We start from the raw sequence: 20,196 nt of genomic DNA, 5'->3' as shown, positions 1-20,196 counted from the left end.
GGGTGGAAATTGTTTTTATGGGTGCTTGCTACTTTTTCTGGCGTTCCGCTTTATTTTTGCCCAGTTGTATTTTATGTTTTTCCTGGGTGCTCTCCTTTTACCAGCCATAGGAGCTGGTACACACCGAGGCGTGGGAGACCCCGTTGTGCCTGGCCTGGAGGAGCGTGTCTGAGGAATGTGATGGCAGGACCCAGGCAGCGTGGCTCCTGGACTGCACTGGCAGTGACTGCTGTTGCACTGAGTTCGAGTGGAGAAGTGTCCCGGGGCCTTCGTGCCGCTTATCCACTTAGGGATGTCAGTGCCTTAGTCTCTGGCACAGAGGGAGTAATCAGTGCTAGTCCAGGCTGTAGATACTATGTCAGAGGTTCTTACAGGGACTTCTGAAGCCCCTGGAAGCGTATGCATGATTGTGAGTGGGAGTTTATGCAGACGGACCTTGGCTGTGCATGGCAGGTCAGCCGTGTGGCCTGTCCCTGCTGAGCTGTCCGGAGCAGGAGCCAGGGGCGTGTGGGTGTCCCGGTGGTGGTGGTGCACCGAAAGCAGCCCCTGGGCAATGGACAGCAGTGGCCACGAGCAACCCGGGGCCGGAACCACAGCAGAACAAGCAGCCCATGTGGTGTAAGGGTTAGACCTTCTCTTCCCCCGGAGGACGGCAGGGAGTAGCACATGTAGGTCATCTAGGTCAGCTCGCCTGCCCGCCAGCACCCAATTTCTCCCCGTGAGCCATGCTGCCTCTGAAACATAGACGTCGGCCCTGGGAACACCGCCCTCTGCTGGAAGGCGGAAGAGGAGCAGGCCTGCTTGGTGAGAAGAGCCTGTGGCGAAAGCGATGGATTTCAAGGCCTGTCTTGACTCCTTCGCCTCCACGTGCCCCTGAGAACCGGCCAGCGGGCCACCTGCACCTCAGTCTGCTGAGCACAGCTCTCCCTGGACCCCGCAGCTCCGAGTGGCCTGCGGGTCACCCTGGAGGGCTCGGGCTTCAGGCCGGGCTGACGTGGCGCTGGTCCCCCAGCAGCAGGCCCGGTGGGTCTGAGAACGGTTGCGGTGCCGTGTGGGTGGAAGAGGCTGTCGGAGAGGCCGGGGTGGGTGTGTGGAGACGAGGGCTCCCTTCCCGCAGCCACCTGCACTGGAACGGCCATGCCCTCCCCTCTGCGGCTCTGTCTCCTGTGACGCACCAGCCTGCCTTGGCCTCGTGGGCCGGCACCCTGGCACACACCCAGGCAGCACCAGTCACATGTGCTCCCCCAGCCCCGGTGCACACAGGCCCCTCCCCTCCCGCTGTGTTAGGTTCCCAGCCCTTCACCTCCCCATGGCTGTGTCCCGTCCCCCCCTTTACACCAAAGACTCTGGGGACCAGGCAGAAGGTGAGGGTACTGCCTCAGGGAGGCAGCTCCAGCCCTGTCCTTTGCTTAGGGAGCAAGTGGACTCAGAGGCACAAAGCCATAAGCCATGGGTAGGTACGCGTGTGTTTTCTTTGTGTCTCTGTCTTCCTCTCCTCCCCTCTGCCCTCTCCCCTTCCCTTGTTGTCTGCCCTTCCTCTCCCTTCTGGTCCTCCTGCCTCCCACGTGGCCCCTCTGTTTCCCTCCTTTGCTGTGTATACTCCCCGAAATTCCCAAAATGACCTGCTTTGTAGCCTACCTACATGCAAAGTGTCTGGTCCGTCATTCCCTGAATCGCTCTGTGGGTTGAAATGACGCTGGCCCTGCCTTACCTGGCCCTGCCTGCTGGTGGCTCCTGAGGAATGGGTCTCTGCCCCCTCACAATATGGGACCCCGGGGGTCATCTGATTTCTAGTCCGTGTGCCGTGGTCCCTCAGAGGATCTCTAGGTACAGCTGGCCCGAGGGGCTCCCCAAGGCGCAGGCAGAGCTGAAAATGCGTCCACCGTGCTTTTCAGGCCGTTTCCCCAGTGAGACCAGAGGCCTCTGCCCCGGGCGGGGGGAGGGTCCCCGAGGGCAGCATGCCAGCCAGGCAGGAAGTAACCGCTCTGGTGGGGAGGCCCGTGGTGGGAGTGGAGGGAAACACCAAGGACTCTGTGGGGACCAGGCAGAAGGTGGGGGTACCGTTGTGGGCTTTGCTAGGACCCGTTCTGAGCCAGCCAGCTTCCGAGTGACATCGGGAGAGCTGGTGAGCCTGGGCCCACTGGGCCCGTGACCAGGGGGCCTCGTGGAGAACACCCAGGACTCGGCTGGTTTTCCTGCAGACGCGGGGAAGACAAGGCAGGAGGTCTGAGGCCTCAGCCCCCGGCGCCCGGGTCAGCCAGAGTGCTGCTGCACCTTGGAGATCAGCTGCCATGGGAAGAAGGGTTTCTGGTGCAGAAGGCGTTTTATTAGACCACTGGAGTAGATCTGTCAGGGTTATACTCTGGAAACGTTTCCAGGAGAAACGGTTGGGGCCAGACCCAGGTAACATTGCAGGGTGTCACCTCCAAGGGGCACCCAGCCTCCTCTTTGCCCCCCCTCCCCCAACCCTCCCACATTATACTTGGCTCTGCCACCACTGCTTCCGGCAGTGCCTGCCATTGCTCACCAAGTGGAAGGAAGGCGTCTCTCCTCAGTGCAAACAGACCCTCTTCTCTCTGTCCAAAGGCTCAGGAACAGAACTGACGTGGCCGATAGAGGGACGTTTTACAGCCCAAGTGCTCTTGCCCTTTGGTTTGTTGTTTTAACATTTTCCTCGGTGAAGGACCGGGAGCATCCTGCCAGGTGGACAAAGCCTCCCTCTGTCCTCTTGTTCGCGTCTGGCCTTCCTCTTTGGAAACCTAATGGAATCGGGGCTACCGTCCCTCTGAGCAGAGGGCACAGGGTGCCAGACCCCTTTTCTAAAAGCACAGGAACAGAAGCTGCAGGCCTGCCCAGGCCACGGGCTTGATGGTGGCCTGACCTGTCCCTCCCTCGTCAGAGCAGATCCGCATGCTGAGGGAACCGTGGCGCTGCTGAGTGCGGGAGGGGGCTCACTGGGCCAGCACCCTCTTATTCTGAGAGGAGGATCGGGGCCCCTGGAGGCGGGTGTTTTCCCGCAGCCCGGCCTCTGCATTCACGGGCGTGTGTGAGCAGTGAGCGGGCACCTCCCGTGGAGCAGCGCGGGGTGGAGCCCAGCAGGACACACTGACTGAGCAGCTGGGCGCCCTGGTTTACGGCCTTCTCCCAATCTCTCTCCAGATGCGCTGGCTCCCTCCCTCCGAGGCTACTTCTCAGGGCTGGAAGTCCCGTCAGTTCTGCTGAATACCGCGTGAGTACCTGCCTTCATTGATCGCCGGGACATGTCTATGCCTTATTTCCATCTGGGGCAGAATGGCCTAACCTCTGTGAGCGTGAGGGCCCAGGCATGGAGCCGGCATCAGGAGGGTCCCAGGTGCTGGAGTCACGGCAGAGCTTGGAGCCGAGCCGGGCAGAACAGTCCTGGGTCTTCACTGGCCCAGACGGCTGCTGTGGCACCAGTCACCTGCTCCTCCCTGGACGGGGCCCGGGCACCGTGCTCTCACGGGGCAGCGTGCCCGGAAACCGCAGTGGCACTGTCACTGACTGGCCGTGCCCCTCTGTTAACCACGGCCTCCACACCACACTCCAGCTCATGGGCACAGTCAGCATGCAGTGAACGCCTATAGCGTGTGAGGGTCTGTGCTGGGTGCTGGGGACAGCGAAGAGATGCAGACAGAACCCTTTCTCTCATGGAGGAGGAGATGGACAGTAACATACTAACCACAGGCAGGAGGCGAGAGGTGCCAAGGGGAGAAGAGCACAGCAAGTGAGAGGGTACATGTGATGGGCTGGCAGGCACTTTGCTTCACAGGGGGGAGGAGTCAGGGCAGCCAGACACCCTCCGCACGGAGACCCCGTTTCCCCAGACTCACCTGGGCTCTGTGTTCAGAACATGCCTCACGTGATTCGAGTTTAGAGAATTTCACTTCACTGGTCCTCCTTCTGACCACCCTTAGCTAAATCGAAGTAAACGGCCAAGATCCAGCAGGCTTAGGTGAGGGGAGTGCTGGCAGAGAACTGGGCGCCGGGGCGGCCTGTGCGGCTCACCCTGCCTGCTCAGCCCCTCCCTAGGTTTCTCCCCTGTCCCATCCCTGAGCCTCAGGGTCTGTGAGCTATCGAGTATGAGCAGGCCTGAGAGCCTGCCCTCACTAGTCCCTGTGGTGGTGCCCTTCCAGCCACGGCCCAGTCCTCCACGCCGCCTGCTAAGCACACGGGCACTTAGTGAGCTCATCTCCCGCCAGGACTGTTAGGACAGCCTAAAGCAGGCGGAGCTGGACATTCCTATTTCCTGTGAGTCGGGCTGGGAGACCCCTGAGCATGTGTGATTTGCACCGAGAGAGCTGCCGGCCCAGTCCCTGGAGAAGGTTCAAAGGGAGCAGCCATGTGTTACGTCCTGGCATGGAGTCCCAGAGCAGCTGCTGGAGACAGTCACGGTCAGGGCCACCCAGGGGAGCCTCTGCCCCGACAGGCACTTCCTCCGTCTGCCCAGGGGCTGGCAGTGGGCAGTCCAAAGGCCCTGTGCTCGCTGTGTGTTAAACACGAGCACACTCAGGCTTCCCTCCGGGCCACCTCCCGGGATCTCTGTGGAGCGGACTCTGCCCGCCAGCTGAGCACCGGGGAGTGGACAGAGCAGCGAGGTGACTTCACAGTCCCAAGTGACACTGAGCGGAACCTGCAGCCTTTCTTAAAGGCAGGCATCCTACCAACGCAGCCTTGGTCAGGCGGCCATGGGGACCCCCAGGTCTGCTGCTGATTGGGGTGCTCCCTCCTCGCCCCCTCCCTCCAGTGCTCTTGGCAGGTTAGGAAAGGGTGAGCGAAGATAGGTAAGCTGGTAAGTTTTGTTTGCAGGGATGGCCTTTTCCTGTCCTGAAATATCCCTACTTTTACTCGGAAACTAGAATCACATCAACGCAGTTTATTTTTATAGTGAAATTCTGGGGGAAAACATTTTTTCTCAATTCTGACACATTCTTCAACCTGACCCAGAATCCCTGAGGGGGGTTCAGTTGGACCTCGAGTGCCACGGGGTCTCCTTCTGAAAGGCCAGCTTCCTGTGCGGGAGGGTCCCTGTGCCCAGAGCCGCACTCACACACAGCCTGTCTGCGGAGGGAGCAGGCTGACCGGGCTGATGGGAGAACTGGTGGGGAAAGGGGCCTCTGGGCTTCCTCCCTGGGTCTCCTGGAAGCCAGCTGGCTCAGAGCCATGCCTGCAGGAAGAGGATCAACCATTTACTGTTCGCTGCGTCTCTGCACCTTATTTCAAAATCCTCAGACCCCAGGGAACAGGAGGATGTGGTCACAAATGCTTCCTGGGTCCTGTTTCCTGGAAGGCGCTGGGAGTGAAGTTTGTCACCACAGGGCTCTCCGGGGGAAATGATTGTGGCCTCGGTCTGACCAAGGTGGTAACTGGCCTGAAGGCCCTGGCGCTGGAGAGGTTTCGGGCCTTCTTTGGGGGCCCTCAGGTCCTGTGCCTTCCTCAGCAGGGCTCCGGGCAGTCCTGGGGCTCAGCCACGGAAGAGGCGACGACCCCTGGTGTCCCTCTCCCCAGGTGATTTACACCAGAACATCACCGAAGCACTTTCCCCAGATGCTTTCCCTTCCTCGCTCCACACCCTAAGCTGGCTGTCCTGGCTGTGGCTTTTCAAGCCAAAGATACACGTTCATGCTCAGGCAGCACTTGTGGTCAGCTCAACGGCAGAGGCCTTTGGTTCCTTTGCATTAGGCCTGTGGTTGGCAGACTGCGGTTTGCAAGCCACACGCGGCTCGGCCTGGGAGAGTCTACTTTGAAGAAGTGGCATTAGAAGTTTAAAAATTTTGGCTCTCAAAAGAAATTTCAATCATTGTACTGTTGATATTTGACTCTGTTGTAGACCCTCAGCTCATTGCCCTCCGAATAGGCTGGGCTTAAAGGCCCAGGGAACCCTAGCAGCAGGCCAGGCTGTGGTGGAAACTACTGCACTGTTCCTGGGTTTAACTAATACGCGATCTTTCTCCAAACCAGGTTCCAGGTGTGTGATGGTGGCTGCAATCTGTCTTGTGGGTATTAATGCATCTTCAGTGGTGGCTACTGTTCTCGAGCTGTTCTCCAGAACTGGAGCATGCTGGTGAGTGCCAGAGCAGAGGCTGAACAGCCCTCCGGTGAAGCGGCACATCCCGGGGGAGGGCACACGATGGTGTAGACACACGTGGCCAGGGCCGTCACCAGCATCACCTGGGAGGCCCAGGGCCCAGCGCGTGAGGCTCAGCAGTCTGGGTGCTACACCTGTCCCAGGGGGAGCTCTAAGTTGGGACGTGCTGGTGTGGAGTGCTTAGGGTTAGCGGTTGGCTCTTCATTATCTCCTCCACGGCCTGCACAGGGATGGCGGTCTCAGTATAGCAACTGAGAGCTTTGCAGACCCTAAGAGCCCAGTACGTGGTTCTCACCACAGCCATCTTGGGTGGGCTGAAACTTCATCACACGCTTATCCAGCAGCAGCACTGAATCAGATATAGATGGAGCATTCCCTAAAGCCTTGAACTCTTTTGGGGAAATCAACCATTTTGTCTTTTGCGTTTGTTGTTGTTTTGTTTTGTATAGAGGAAGAGAGAGGGAGAGGTAGAAATATCAGTGATGAGAGAATCATTGCTCGGCTGCCTCCTTCAGATCAAATCTGGGACCCTTCAGTCTGAAGGCCAACACTATCCAGCCAAACCAGCTAGGGTGGGAATTAACCATGTTGGTGGAAATCTTTTTCAGATGTAGTATGTCTGCTCCTCCTGACTTACTAACCCAGTTATATGGCATATAGTGTAGCCCTTTCTTGATGACTGAGGGACATTTTTATGAGCCTCTTCAGAAACAGGGTGAATGCCCTTGGGCATAACTAATGATCCAGGATTCGCACTGAATCCTCCAGACTTTTCTAGTGGGCGATCATTTTTGGGGATTTGTCCGTGATTTTAGTCAATGCCCGTTGTCACTCAGTTCATCTATTCCTGGCAGTGCGGGGTCTTAAAACAATGACGAATCATTCCCAAGAGGCAACTTGCCCACCAGACTCTCTGGCAAGCTTGGCCTGGAACAGCAGGAATGCCAGGGACAGGCTGACAGCGGTTATGTCTCGGCCCAAATAAGGTGGCAAATTTCATCCCTGCAGGGGGCCCCTAAAGATGAGTCAGAAAAGGGGCAAGATTCCTGCTAAGGACAGAGAACCAGGCAGTTCCGGCCAGAGGTCATTACCACATTTCTGGTGCTTAAGTAACCGTGTTCGGAATAGTGCCATCCAGCAGCCTGCACTCGGGGTGTCTTTCCATTGACGTTTGTTTCTTACACTGACCAAACTTACCAATGTTTTTCCACGTGACAGGGCGGTAGTGTTACAGCCAGGTTATTAGGCTTTCCGATTGTCAGAGTAACATGCCTACAATATTCTTAATGATATTATCACTTAGCAAAGCTGCTTTGAAAGGGAAGATTTTGTTTTCCCCCCTCCTCTGGGGAAGCTTAAAGGCCAGTTAAAAGCCACATATAGTTTTTTGGAGGCAGGTGAGAACTATTTTATTTTCTAAGTGCGGTAAATGAGCCCAAACACCATAACTAGAGGGCCATGCAGATGAGCCCAGTCAGGAGGCGGCAGCAGCTGAAGTGAGTGGTGAATTCGTGCAGACACTGGGAGGGTCTGAGGAGGAAAGCCAGGATGTGGGGAGAACTGGGGCTTATTCCTGATTGGGCAGCTAAGAGTCAAGTTGCAAACCTGTCTGATATAGTGGAGCGGGGGATACCTTCAGCAATAGCCACATTAAGGTGGGCTCTGGGCTCACAGTTCCTGGGCCATCGAGAACAAGCCTGGCAGAGGCTTTCCTCTTCCCAAATCTAAAGTCGGAGGACACTGTGCAAGGCCCGTCCTTCGAGAGCAGGCAGGCCTGGGCTGGGCAGCTTGCTGGTTACTGTGGCAGGGGAGTGTCTTTAGAATAAGGAGGAGTCTTTAACTACAGGGACTGTTCTGGAGATTACAGAGTGTGCGTGTACCTTTTTAAATGTTAACTAGTCTTTTTATTACAAATTGTTAGCATTTGATTTTTAAAAAATATATGATTGATTTCAGAGAGGAAGGGAAAGGAATAGAGAGAAACATCAAAGAGAGAGAATCACTGTTTGGCTGTCTCTCATCCCTCACCTAGATTTGGCATTCAAAAGATCAACCAGAATTTTGGGACCGAACCCAAAACCCAGGCACATGCTCTTGACCAGAATCAGACCTGGTACCCTTCAGTCCGCAGGCTGATGCTCTATCCACTGAGCCAAATCAGCTAGGGCAGCATTTGATTTTGTATAAATAAAGCTGACAAGTATAAAATGAAAACTAAATCACTCATTTAAAACTTTTATCATATGATATCCCATATTTATTGAGAGTTGGACGGAGGGAAATATCTTTTTGTAAAAAAATGAGTAAATTTACAGAAACTCTGTGGTGATGGTGGTGTGGGGAGGGCGGGGGCATCATTAGTAAGTCAAATTCAGATGGTCCCTGCTTTACCATGGTTGGAAAGCGATATGCACTCATAAGTAGAATCTTCCTTCAGATTCCAATGATCTTTCCCTGCGCCGGCGATGTGTGGCACGATGACACTCTTGGGATGCTGACAGTGATCTACACAACTGTGAGGGAAAATAGCCCATACTCTGCAGTGTGCTGCCAGCATTCTTTGGATGTAAATTACATGAGATATTGAACACGTCATTATTTTTTTCAACTACAGTTGACATATTATTAGTTTCAGCACACACACACTACATTGTGAAATAATAACTCTAATACTCATCTGACACCATAGTCATTACAATATTGACTATATTATCTATGCTGTAGTTTACATCCCCATGACTATAACTACTAATTTGTACTTAATCCTTATGTATCTGAGTATGTTTGTCCATTTATTCTATTCTTTAAATGCCACATGTAAGTGAAATCATTCAGCATTTGTTTTTTTGTTGTTTTTCACTTAGCAGAATACCCTCTAGGTCCATCCATTTTGTCACAAATTGTAAGATTTCATTCTTTTTTTGTGGCTTAATACTATTCCATGGTATATATGCATCTTTATCCATTTATCTATTGATGGACACATAAGTTGTAACTAATGCTGTAATGAATATAGGGATGCATATATTTTCAAATTGGTGTTTTTACGTAGATTTCTTAACATAAATACCCATAAGTGCAATTGCTGGGTTGTAGGGTGGTTTTTATATTTTTTGAGGACTCCCCCATGCTGTTTTCCACAATGGCTGCACAAGAGTTCCCTTTCTCCACATTCTGGCCAATACTTGTTGCTTGCTGGTTTATTAACGATAGCCATTCTGACAGGTCTAAGGTGGTATCTCATTGTGGTTTTAATTTGCACCTCTCTGATGATTAGTGACATTGAGCATCTTTTCATATGTCTATTGGCCATCTTCAGGTCCTCTGCCCATTTTTTAATAAGATTGTTTTAATAAGATTGTTAAGAATTTTGGATATTAACACCTTATTGGATGTCTCATTGGTGAATGTCTTCTCCATTCAGTAGATTGTGTTTTCACTTTGTTGAGGTTAGCTGGGTGCAAAAATTTGTGTTGATGTAGTCCCATCTGTTTATTCTTTACTTTTCCCTTGTCCAAGAAGATCTACCCCAAAAATATTGCTGAAAGATCATAGTTTACTGCCTATGTTTTTTTCTTCTGGGCCTTTTTTGGTTTGAAGGCTTACATCTACTTTATTATAAAAATAGGCTTTATATTAAGTGATTTTGCCCACCTAAAGTCTAATGTAAATGCTTTGAGCATATTTAAGGTAGGCAAAGCGATGATGTTAGGCATTAAATGTGTTTTCAATGGGTTTATTGGCACGTATCCCCATTATAAGTCCAGGGATGTCTGTATATGTAAGTGGATTGAGAGGAAAAGAGAGAAAATTTCTTTTTGCTGGGAGAAAAGGCTCACAAACAGATTCCAACTTACCAGAGAAAGTTGAGTCAGCTTCCTCCAAGGACTGACACACATTGATCAAGGACAACTGAAATGAAATGTTTTGGAATTGTGTAATGTGCTTAAGATTCCAGGAGACGTTCTACATTGTCTTAAAACCTCAGAATTTTAAACGTGTGCTTCCTTCCTTGTTTACCCCATCACACGTCTGCTGGAGATGTTCTCCTTTAAGGAAAGTTTCCGGAGGAGCCTGACCCTCTCCCCCACGGTGCTCCGTGTTCTCGGATGTCTTTGCATTCTGTTTAAAATGTCCTTGTTAATACAATACATTCCAAGGTTTGAACTCCATTCCTAGCGAAACCCCTTCCTTGTTTACAGGGACTGAAATAGCCACATTTTGACCTTCTGTTCAGTCTGGGAACATCTATGGCCACAGGGACACATTCTTTTCCCATGTGAGCATTACATTTACAAAACATCGTTATGGAAAGAAAAGCTCAGGAAATTAATAGATTCCCATCTCTCTCCTAGATTTGGCATTCAAAAGATCAACCAGAATTAAGTAGGAACCCCTCTTTCTTCCTGCTCAGGGGTGCTCAGAGCCCAACATGGTCCCCAGGCGTTTATCAAGACGAGGGGCCAAGTTCCAGGGCCATGGCCCATCGTCCCTGGCTCATTTTTCATGTAATCCCAGGGTCTGAATTATGGCTATATGCAAGTGACCACATCTGGGGTGAGGGAAAGAGGAAATAGTTTGAGGGAGGAAACTATCCATGCTAATCCTTCTGAAAGCCAAGTGCCTGGATAGTGAGAGCTCAGAGGAGAAAGGCTGGAGGACCTGGGGCTTATTCTGAATCTGGAAAGAGAGTAGGGTTGGAAGGGGAATTGGACAGAGAGGAAGTAGGAATAGGAACAAGCTTTTAAGGACTTTGGGGGAAGTATTGGTGAGATCTGAGTGGAGGTGGGGGTGTGTTTTAGGAATCATTGTCATCTTGTTGCTGCACACCTTCAGGGAATCATGTTAGAAACACACACCAGGAAAGGTAAGCTCAGGATGTTGATATCAGAAGTGAAAGAATGACCCAAGAGAGCAGGGCTGTGTCAGGGACAAAGACACAGGGAGAGGGGTCAGGAGCTGTTCAGGTAAAGTTTGGTAAGTCTGAGTTTAAGACATGTTGCTTTTGAGGTCATGCAGAAATGTCAGGGGCTGAAATTATAGGAGCGGGAGAATTATCTAGGACTAGAAACATCCATTTGCCCAAAAATGGTCGTGAGCTCCCCAGAGAAGCAGAAATAGGCCAGCCAGGCCCTTACTATCCACAGCCAAGGGCTGGAGCAGATGCAGGGACAACACATATCCCGATGTTCCTTTGCCTGTTCATTCAGTCCCTGACAGCAGTATGGCAGTTTTGGCTTCAGACCCTTGGTCTCAGTGTTCTGTCACCACATCCAGTTTGGCTGCTTTCCCAAGATGGCCCTCCAAGCCATGCTCCTTAGCGGCCCTTGGCAGCATGCAGGCCGCTTTGGTTCCAAGAGTCTAAGGGCAGCCAAGTGCCTTCCGCTGTGAATTGTTCCAAAGTACGAACAGCCGTAGAGGCTGTTGTTCCTCAGAAATGGTTTCCTGGAATCAGCACACACAGCCTGGGCTCCTGGCGCATGGTCAATCTGGGATGACGTGTAAGGTGTCATTCCAGGCCCGAAAAGCCAAGAATGTGGGGGGAGGAAGCTGACCTTGAGAATCCAGTGCAAGCTGGTTTTGCCTCTGTTTGTGGGTGGGGGCCTCTTCACACTCTAGGGAAGGGTGTGGGTTCATTGGAAAAGTCAGCTAGTACAGCTTCCACGGTGATGCCTGGCTTCATAGCCCCTGCAGCACTGCCCCATGGAAAGATGCCCCCGGCCCAGGCACGCACTCTCCTGCCACCCAGAGGATAGCAGAAATGTAGCTTTCAAGAGGGGGTCCTTCTGCTGGCCTTGCTCACTGAGCCCCACAGGATGTGTTTACCTACACCAAAGACGGATGTGAACAGCCTGGCCAACAGCTGCTGAGCAGGGGCTGCTCCCGCTATTGTGTTCACCAGGGGAAGCACCAGTCAGAGAGTGGGATTCCCTGAAGGTGTGCACTTCTAACTGCTGGACACATGCTTCTGTTTCAAAGAATTCTGCTGAGAAAGTAAAGGCAGGAGCTAGCGAGGGGCCGCTGAGGTAATGGCATTGGGTTTTCTGACTCATGGCTCATTATTAGTTTGACCCATTTGTGCTGCAATATACAAACCTGGCTGTGACAGGACTGACCGGCACTGGACAGATCTGCTTTGGGAAGGAGTATGTACCGAAATCATGCCATTAGCTATGTTTGAGTATTTACCAAAATATGTTTCTAATTTCAGGATTTACTGCTACATATATATTTTCCCAGATAAGTCTAACTTAGGACAGTTATATGGGTTTTCAATAATGATATTTTCGTTATATCCTCCTCCTAAGCATTTCCTGTACAAAATTCCAGTTATACCGATTTACACCTACATATACCTTTTCTACAACCACAAATTTATGAGTCTGGCATGCTGGTAAGAGGATGGCAAGAAAACAAGGTACTTGGAGAAAGAAAATTAAAATGACAGGATAATCACAGAGGTTTCACAATGCAGCCTTTAACACAGTTAACTAAATCTAGACAGAGGAGCTGAGATACACTTCCCAACATCCTGGGACCAGGGAGGCTCTGCCAGCGACAAAGGACTCAACGACTGTCCCAAGGCCCCACAAAGCAAGACAAGTATGAGCATTTCCTGGCAATTGCAGGGGAAGGAGGTACTGCGAATTTCTAAGAAATCAATGGAAATTAAATATATGCCCTACGTATCTAAGGTTAGACCATCGATACTCTCGTGTCTTTACTCGGCGAGTCAGTAAATATATTGCACGCTGACAAACCTTTTTGTAGAGAATCACCAAGAATTTCCCCAGGTGATGAAAGTTTCACGAATTCTATCAGGAGGTGTCTCCAAGCACAACCCCGCAGCAGGCAGGAGGGATTACTGCACACACTTGTGACCTGCTTTCCTCACACATTCCTTTCTCTTTCAGGCGTGAAAAAACCTTGCCCAGTTTTGATCCCTTCAAGACTTTGCCACAGCCTCTATCACACATCTGCTTCTCTTGAAGAAAAAAATATAATAAAAATGTTTTACTCTTTTACACTGTATAATTGTAAGAAATAGTGTGTTATTTGTGAATGCATGATCTGACGTCCATTTCTGTACAGTTTGGAGAGATTTTCAAATGAAACATAAGAGACGTCAACATAAACCAAGAGTGAGTATTTTTATACCGAACACTGAAATATGATAGGATGATCTTACACTGGGTTGGATCACAATTTTTGTGCTTATTTTTTCTAATACAAGGTGCATGTTTGAGGCATGCTTTTAAATATGCAAATTTCCTGTTAAGGTACAGAAACCTGGCCCAAGTCCGGGGAGAATGAGAACCGTGGAGTTAGATGTTAGAGCTGCGCTGACTGAAGCACAAGGTGTGCGCTGGCAGGTCTAGGACGCCCTGCAAGGCCATCGCCAGCCTCCAGGAACTGCTGCCAGAGTGACAGGCTCACAGCTGGGCACAGCAGCCTTTCCCTGGAGAGGGGTCCCTTAGAGGTTCCTGGCAGCCCCAGAGCTCACACAGTCTGTCTCACTGAAGGGAAACCTTGACTCTAAGAGGCCAGTGCTGCCTCAGGAAGCTGGCTCTGCCCATCCTGCATAGCTGCAGTGGGCGGCTCATGTCTCCTAGGTGATATTGCAAATTACTGGCTGAGCTGGTGCTGGCTGCACCGTGCCAATGAGCCATTCAAAACATGGTTTTTAACCCTATGCACTTCCTGGGATGCTTGCACCACACCAGCCCATGAAGGTGGCACAGTAATATAGACCTAAGAATTCCTACTGCTGACCTGCCAAAACATGATCATAATCTTTCTTAACTACCTGCTCATGTTGTGCTACAGACTTCTATGTTTTAATGATTATGTGGTTGGGTTAGGGTTTGTTTCATTGTCTTCCATTAGAAATAAACATGTCAAGAAGCTTTTAAAGGTCATCCGTTTGTTTCATTGTCTTCCATTAGAAATAAACATGTCAAGAAGCTTTTAAAGGTCATCGCACAAAAAACAAGAAGGGCCAGGAAAGAGGCCTCTTACCTTCATAAATGAGGCCAAGGGCACTCACAGCGCGGCATGGGCAGCTGTGTTCAAACCCTGGATGTCTTCAGCACGCCTGGCTCTCAGTGAGACTTCTACACTCGTTTCTAAGGAAAGCAGCAACTTTCACATCGTCCATTATGCTTTTATACACTGTTTAAAGGTACTTTTCTATTGTCATTTAAAAAAAAATAAAGTGCTTATCCTAGCTGTCACACCACTGCTTGGCAAATTTCTTTTTACCAGATTAACTAAGAGCAAACCACACTGCAGCCAGGGACCAGCAGGCAGATTTCTTTATGCCTTCTAAGTTCTCGACAGCCAGGGCAGAGAGACCACCAGGAAACGGCTGGGAGAGCCAGACAATAACCACCACAGAGGCCCCGTTGTGGCCATGTGGTAAGCGACACTGACGCCTTAGGCCTGTGGTTGGCAAACTGCGGCTCATGAGCCACATGCGGCTCTTTGGCCCCTTGAGTGTGGCTCTTCCACAAAATACCACGGCCTGGGTAAGTCTATTTTGAAGAAGTGGCGTTAGAAGTTTAAAAAATGTGGCTCTCAAAAAAAATTTTAATCGTTGTGCTGTTATACTTGGCTCTGTTGACTGAGTTTGCCAACCACTGCCTTAGGCCATGGCCCTTACTGACCTGCTGGAGGCGCTCCTGGTAAGTGCACCACCTCTTTATTGATGCCTTTTACTGACCACATCCACCTCAGCCTACGAAACAGCCTCAGTTTATCTGAAATCTGTAGTCATTTATGGTGCCTGCTAACTTAAAATACAATTGATAGCCAAGATGATAAAAGCATTTTTCTATACACTCTCACCAAGCCCTCTTCCCCCAGAAGGGGAACCCACAGTGCTCAGTTCCGGCAAGTCTTGTCGGGCACTGACATTACTGTTCTGGTGGTTTGGATCTCACATCCCTTTAACAGAGGAGATGGTCACCAAAAGCAGGTCCCCATCGCAGCCTTCCACTACCCTGGAGCCCAGGCGGAGCAGAAGAAAACCAACCGAGCTGCAGAGGCCATGCCAATGGCTCCAGGACAGGCTTGGTCATGAGGCTCTGGCTTCTGCCCATCTGTGACTTCCCAGTCAGAGACGCCAGAGGTTAGAGGTCAGCCTAGGAATTAAGGGCTTCACCCCTGAAGAACAAGGCACTGGGGACGGATGAATGGGTGCTCCAGGCATCACCACACTGATGGTCATCAGTGATGTGCAAGGGCCAAGCCTACCTGGTGCTTATGAACTTGGTATGTTCCCACTGACTACTCAGCTGGGTACCAGCTTCATTACAGTCTGAAAACTGCCTTTTCAGTCACTACAGGCAGGAGTGAAGAGTGCCTAGAACTGGGAACCTGGGATATGAAAGATCAAGTTTGTTTGTTCCCTCATGTTTACATTACACTCCCAGTTTGTAGGCGCCACAAAAAATGGGTACTAAGCCAATTTTTTTTTCTTTCATTAACAAGCAAACCGTTTATTGGGAGGTGAGGCCTGCCCTTGTGAACATACCTAAGACTAAACAGACATCTAACATTAAATGCTATGCTATATCTTCTGCCTCTAACAAAATTACAAATTAAAAGAACTTTGAAAATGAAAGTCAACGCCAGTTAATCATATCTAAGCTTCAAACTCACTAGACCACATGTGTCAAACACAAGGCCCGCGGGCCAAATCCGTCCCGCCAGGCCTTGCAATGTGGCCCGCACCGAGCTGTCATCACTGCACTCCGCTGTGTTTCCATCACAATGACAGTTTATGACTGTTCAGTAAACCATTCGGCCCTCGATTTAGGCTGGATTTTAGATTTTGGCCCCTTCTCTGATTGAGTTCGACACCCCTACCTAGACCCAACGTTTATACATACGCTGGGCCTTCTATGGGACCACTGTGTAAGTCTCACTGCTCTCATCTCTGAGGTTCCCCGAACCCCAGCACCCCACGGCATCTTTGGGTCCTGAGTTTTGTGGCATAAGGAACATTCCTGAGCAAGCCTAGTGCTAGGAATATGTACACATTCCCTACGGCCTGCCACATCACTAAGACATCCACCTGTCAAAGAACGGAGCACCCTCACCCAGTTTTAAGAGTGTTGGTACATGACTGGTCTTACTCTTCAACTCCTAATCCACTCTATCCCGTAACAATTATATGGCATTCAAGGCCCAGTGCTTGGAAATTCATGCACCGGAGGGGGGTCCCTCAGCCTGGCCTGCCCCCTCTCACAGTCTGGGAGCCCTTGGGGGCGGTAGGCAACCCGGTGATGAGGGGAAGGCAACGCCCCATCACACCTCTGCTGCGGCCACTGCTGGCAGCTCAAGCCTCAGGTGGCCTTGGACACCTGAGTAGCTGCCATCTAGGGCTTGCCTGCCCCTCATGCCAGCCCTGGGCAGCTAGGCAGCTGACAGCCGAGGCTTGCCATGCCTTGGGCTGGCCTTGCGGGGCTGAGGAGGCAGGTGCGTGGTGGGGCTAAGGGGACTGGGCGCCATCTCTGAGGGCATGGTATTCAATTAGCATATCCCTTCCTCATTGGCTGTGGGCACCGCCATCTTTGTGATGGCATGAAGGTCAATTAGCATCTTCACTCTTTATGAGATAGGATTCTTGGAAGGCGGGAGAATATCTATCATCAGTGAGGTGTTACCTGAAATACTGGTATTTAAAACACCTACACTAAAACTAAGGACTGTGAATACTGAAAACACATGGAGTCAGCTGACTGAGTAAGGCCCCAAACGGGGGAATTTTAAACTGCCACAGTGAAGCTCTTGTCTGCCTCTGCTACAGGCCCTCCTCGATGGGACTTAATAGTGTTAACCCTTCCCTAAACTGGCCTGGCTGCCCTACAATCCCACAACCCAAAGATGCCAATATGTCATGAACATTCTTTCTCGTTTTACCCTCTTCACAGCTCTCCAGTAAACCGGCAAGTTCTATTTCACCAGTACTTCCAGGGCACCCACCACACTGATTCCTGCTTTACAATGAGGGGGAAAGCCCTTTCCTACAAACCATAACACACTATGCCCATAAGTAGGACAACAGTGAAGCCTTCCACACACCACTGCTCACACACATCTTTCGCTTAAAATTCAAGTGAAACCCTGACCATGCCAATTAACACAGTTAAATCAGAAACTTAGGCCAGAGGCTTAAATTCAACCCAAACGTCTTCAGAGCAAAAAAAAAAACCCTCCCTAAACTGAATGAGAAATGATGCTCAGGGTAAAATTTACCTGTTCAAAAGAGCACTTTCCCCCGAAAACTAGCATACAGGGCTTGGGTGAAAGGGAGGGGCTCAGCAAGAAAGTTCAAATTGTTAGAATAGTCAAGTGCAAGATAAACCTGCTCCTGGGTGTTTGTGAAGCAGGTCCTGCCTAATTCAGGCTCCGGTTACTCAGTTCTCTCCTTTAGTACCTTTCTGTGTTTTCACTTATTTTAAGATAAGTTTGGATTGAATGTCCTTTGAAGCATGACCCCTGCAAAATTCTGGGTGGCTGAAATTCACTGGGTTCTCACAGGGTCTTGAAGCCGCATGGTTTAAGTCACAGGAATGTGCTGGCTTGCCTCCAAACCAGGGGAGCCGGACCAGTTCTACGGGCCTACCTGTCCAAAGGGACCTATGACGGCGGTCTTGCCACTCTGCTGGAGGGCACCAGCGGGTTTATTTCCAATGGAAATCCTTTTATAAAGGAAAATGTGCTTTTATTTTAACTATGGCCAGAAGGAAGGTCAAAAGCACAATGCCAGGGTCTAGTCTACCTGTTTCCAAAGTATGTTTCCTACACACACACACACACATACACACGCTGGGGCAGGGTTCCAAGGTCTAATTTACCACAGAGACCAAGACAGATGACATCAGAAGGTACGAGGAACAGGTCCACACCAACCGCATCGTCCAGGCCACAGCAGCACCATGCTGAGGTCTCCCCTAAGCCTCCAGTTCCTCCAGAGGAAAGAGCGCCAGGATGGACATCCACCTGCCCCAGCGTTGAGTCACTTCTTAGGAGACCCCCTTCAACCTCACCCCTCAGGACTGCAGGGAAATTTAACCATTGGGAATCTGATTGTGGCAGAGAAGGGGGAAGGGTTGCAACAATCAGCACTGAGTTCTTGGCAGACTGAATTCCTACCTGCAGTGCCCAAGTAATCATGCACAGCATAATGACATTTTGGTCAACAAAAGACCACATATAGATAGTGGTCTCATAAGATTATAAAGGAGCTGGAAAATTTCTATTGCCTAATGACATTATAGCCATCATAATATAGTGCAATGCATGACTCGTGTCTGTGGCAATACAAGTCTAATGCATTACCAGTGGTACAAGTGTTCAACACATACAATTACAGTAGTAGGCTATGGCACCTACCTTTGTGTAAGTACACTGTTACGTTTCCACAACAATGAACTACCTAACAATACACTTCTCAAAAAATATCCCTGTTGTTAAGCAGCTCATCACTGTAATAATCCCAACCAGCATATTTGAACAAGTAGATGTCACAGTCCAACCAGGGAAATGAGCAGGTGCAGGTCTGATTTGGTTCTCAGACTAAGAGCTTTGCTAGCCCTTGAGCCTGGTCTGCCCTTGCCTCAGGCAGGGGGGCTGAGTCAACAGATTGGCAACAACACTTAGAAGCTGCATAGTCCAGCAACGCTAGAACAGATCAGAAGCAAGCAGAGCTGATCACCTGCCAAGCTAGTGCCACATGTGTAGGGTTCCCGGCTCTGCGCAAGCAGGGGAGTGAAGTCATGGACCCACCCACCGCTGAGTGTTGCTCCTGCCCGCTCCCAAGCAGAAGTCCTGATCAAGGCAACCTGGAAATTTCCCATGCCATCATTGCTGAGTGAAGCTCCCAGCCCCACATGACTAGAAAACCTGGCCAGAACATCTGTAAAGTTGAGTTGCATAGCCCACAATGCTCAGCTGTTAAGTCTGCAGTGAAAATCTAGTGTCCCTATTTAGCCAGAGAACTTTCACATCAGCTTGAGTCAAGATCATAAAGAGCCTTATCAGCTTTGAAGTTGGTTCTCCCACTGCACCAGGAAGGGAAACTAATTGGAAGCATTACCCACTTAAGATATTTTAAGTAAGCCTCATGGTAACATTAGGGAAAAACCTGTAGTAATTACACAAAAGAACATAAAGTCAAATCATACTGATATCAAAAGGTATCAAAACACAAAAAGGAACACAGGATATGAAACAGGAACAATGGATCTACAAAAAACCATGAAAGCCAGTAAGTCCTTACCTATCAATAAATGTAAATGGATTAAATTATCCAACCAAAATACAAAGAATGGCTGAACGAATAAGCAAACAAGATTCAAAATGCCAACAAGAGACTCATTAAGCCTTAACTACACATATGGACTGAGAGTGAAGGAATGGAAACAGATACTTTAACCAAATGGTATCAAAAGAAAGCAGGCACAGCTACACTTACATTGGACAAAATAAACTTTAAACTAAAAATAGTAAAAAGAGACAAAGAAGAACATTACAATATGACAAAGGGATCAATCAATCTATCAAGAAAATATGACAACTGTAAACATTTATGCATCCAACATCAGAGCACCCAAATAAATAAAAAATTAACAGAACTAAAAAGATTTAAAAAACAGCAGTACAATAATAGTTGAGAACTTTAATACCCCACTCTCAATAATGGCTAGATCATCCAGACAGAGAATCAATAAGGAAACAGTGGATATCAACACCACTATAGAGCAAATTGACTAACAGTCATATATATAGAACATTCTAGCAGATAACAGCAGAATACACATTCTTATCAAATGGAACATTTACATATCTTACACATGGAACATTTTCTAGAATAAGCCATATTTTAGGCCACAAAACAAGCCTTAGCAAAATTAAGACTGAAATCATACAAAGCATCTTCTGTGATCAAAGGGTATAAAAATGGAAATCAATAATGGAAGAAAAACTGGAAAATTCACAAATAAGTGGAAATTAAACAACACTCTCTTGAATAACCAGTGGATCAAAGAAGAAATTAAAGGAAAAACAAAGAAGTATCTTGA

At 49.6% G+C, this 20,196-nt stretch overlaps 2 protein-coding genes across 11 annotated transcripts in view; one reads left to right on the top strand and one right to left on the bottom strand.

The window, feature by feature from the left end:
* Positions 1-14,340, top strand: part of RBPMS (RNA binding protein, mRNA processing factor) — a 160,886-nt gene extending 146,546 nt beyond the window's left edge. For 2 of the 6 annotated variants that reach the window (XM_045588905.1, XM_036458293.2), the window contains 4 exons: positions 1,383-1,453; positions 3,160-3,225; positions 5,972-6,082; positions 13,021-13,138. In XM_045588905.1, coding sequence (XP_045444861.1) covers positions 1,383-1,453; positions 3,160-3,225; positions 5,972-6,082; positions 13,021-13,096 — 324 coding nt within the window. In that variant the 3' untranslated portion in view covers positions 13,097-13,138. Of the gene's footprint in view, positions 1-1,382; positions 1,454-3,159; positions 3,230-5,971; positions 6,083-13,020 lie in introns of all 6 variants that reach the window. The other 4 variants (XR_004991443.2, XM_045588904.1, XR_006743014.1 and 1 more) reach the window with 4 other exon arrangements.
* GTF2E2 (general transcription factor IIE subunit 2) overlaps positions 1-20,196 on the bottom strand; it is a 78,575-nt gene that overhangs the window by 5,917 nt on the left and 52,462 nt on the right. Inside the window, exons 9-10 of one of the 5 annotated variants that reach the window (XR_006743011.1) lie at positions 11,245-11,719; positions 7,443-10,018 (exon numbers count right to left, since the gene is read on the bottom strand). The exons of 2 other annotated variants lie outside the window; for them this stretch is intronic. The gene's annotated coding sequence lies outside the window, so the exon portion shown is untranslated. Of the gene's footprint in view, positions 1-7,442; positions 10,019-11,244; positions 11,720-20,196 lie in introns of those variants that run through there. 2 more of the 5 variants (XR_006743012.1, XM_036458287.2) reach the window with 2 other exon arrangements.

The sequence above is a fragment of the Pipistrellus kuhlii genome, unplaced genomic scaffold, assembly GCF_014108245.1.
Source record: "Pipistrellus kuhlii isolate mPipKuh1 unplaced genomic scaffold, mPipKuh1.p scaffold_m20_p_3, whole genome shotgun sequence".
Taxonomy (NCBI): domain Eukaryota; kingdom Metazoa; phylum Chordata; class Mammalia; order Chiroptera; family Vespertilionidae; genus Pipistrellus; species Pipistrellus kuhlii.
Note: the sequence above shows the minus strand (reverse complement) of the source record. Positions and strands in the feature narration are given on the sequence as shown.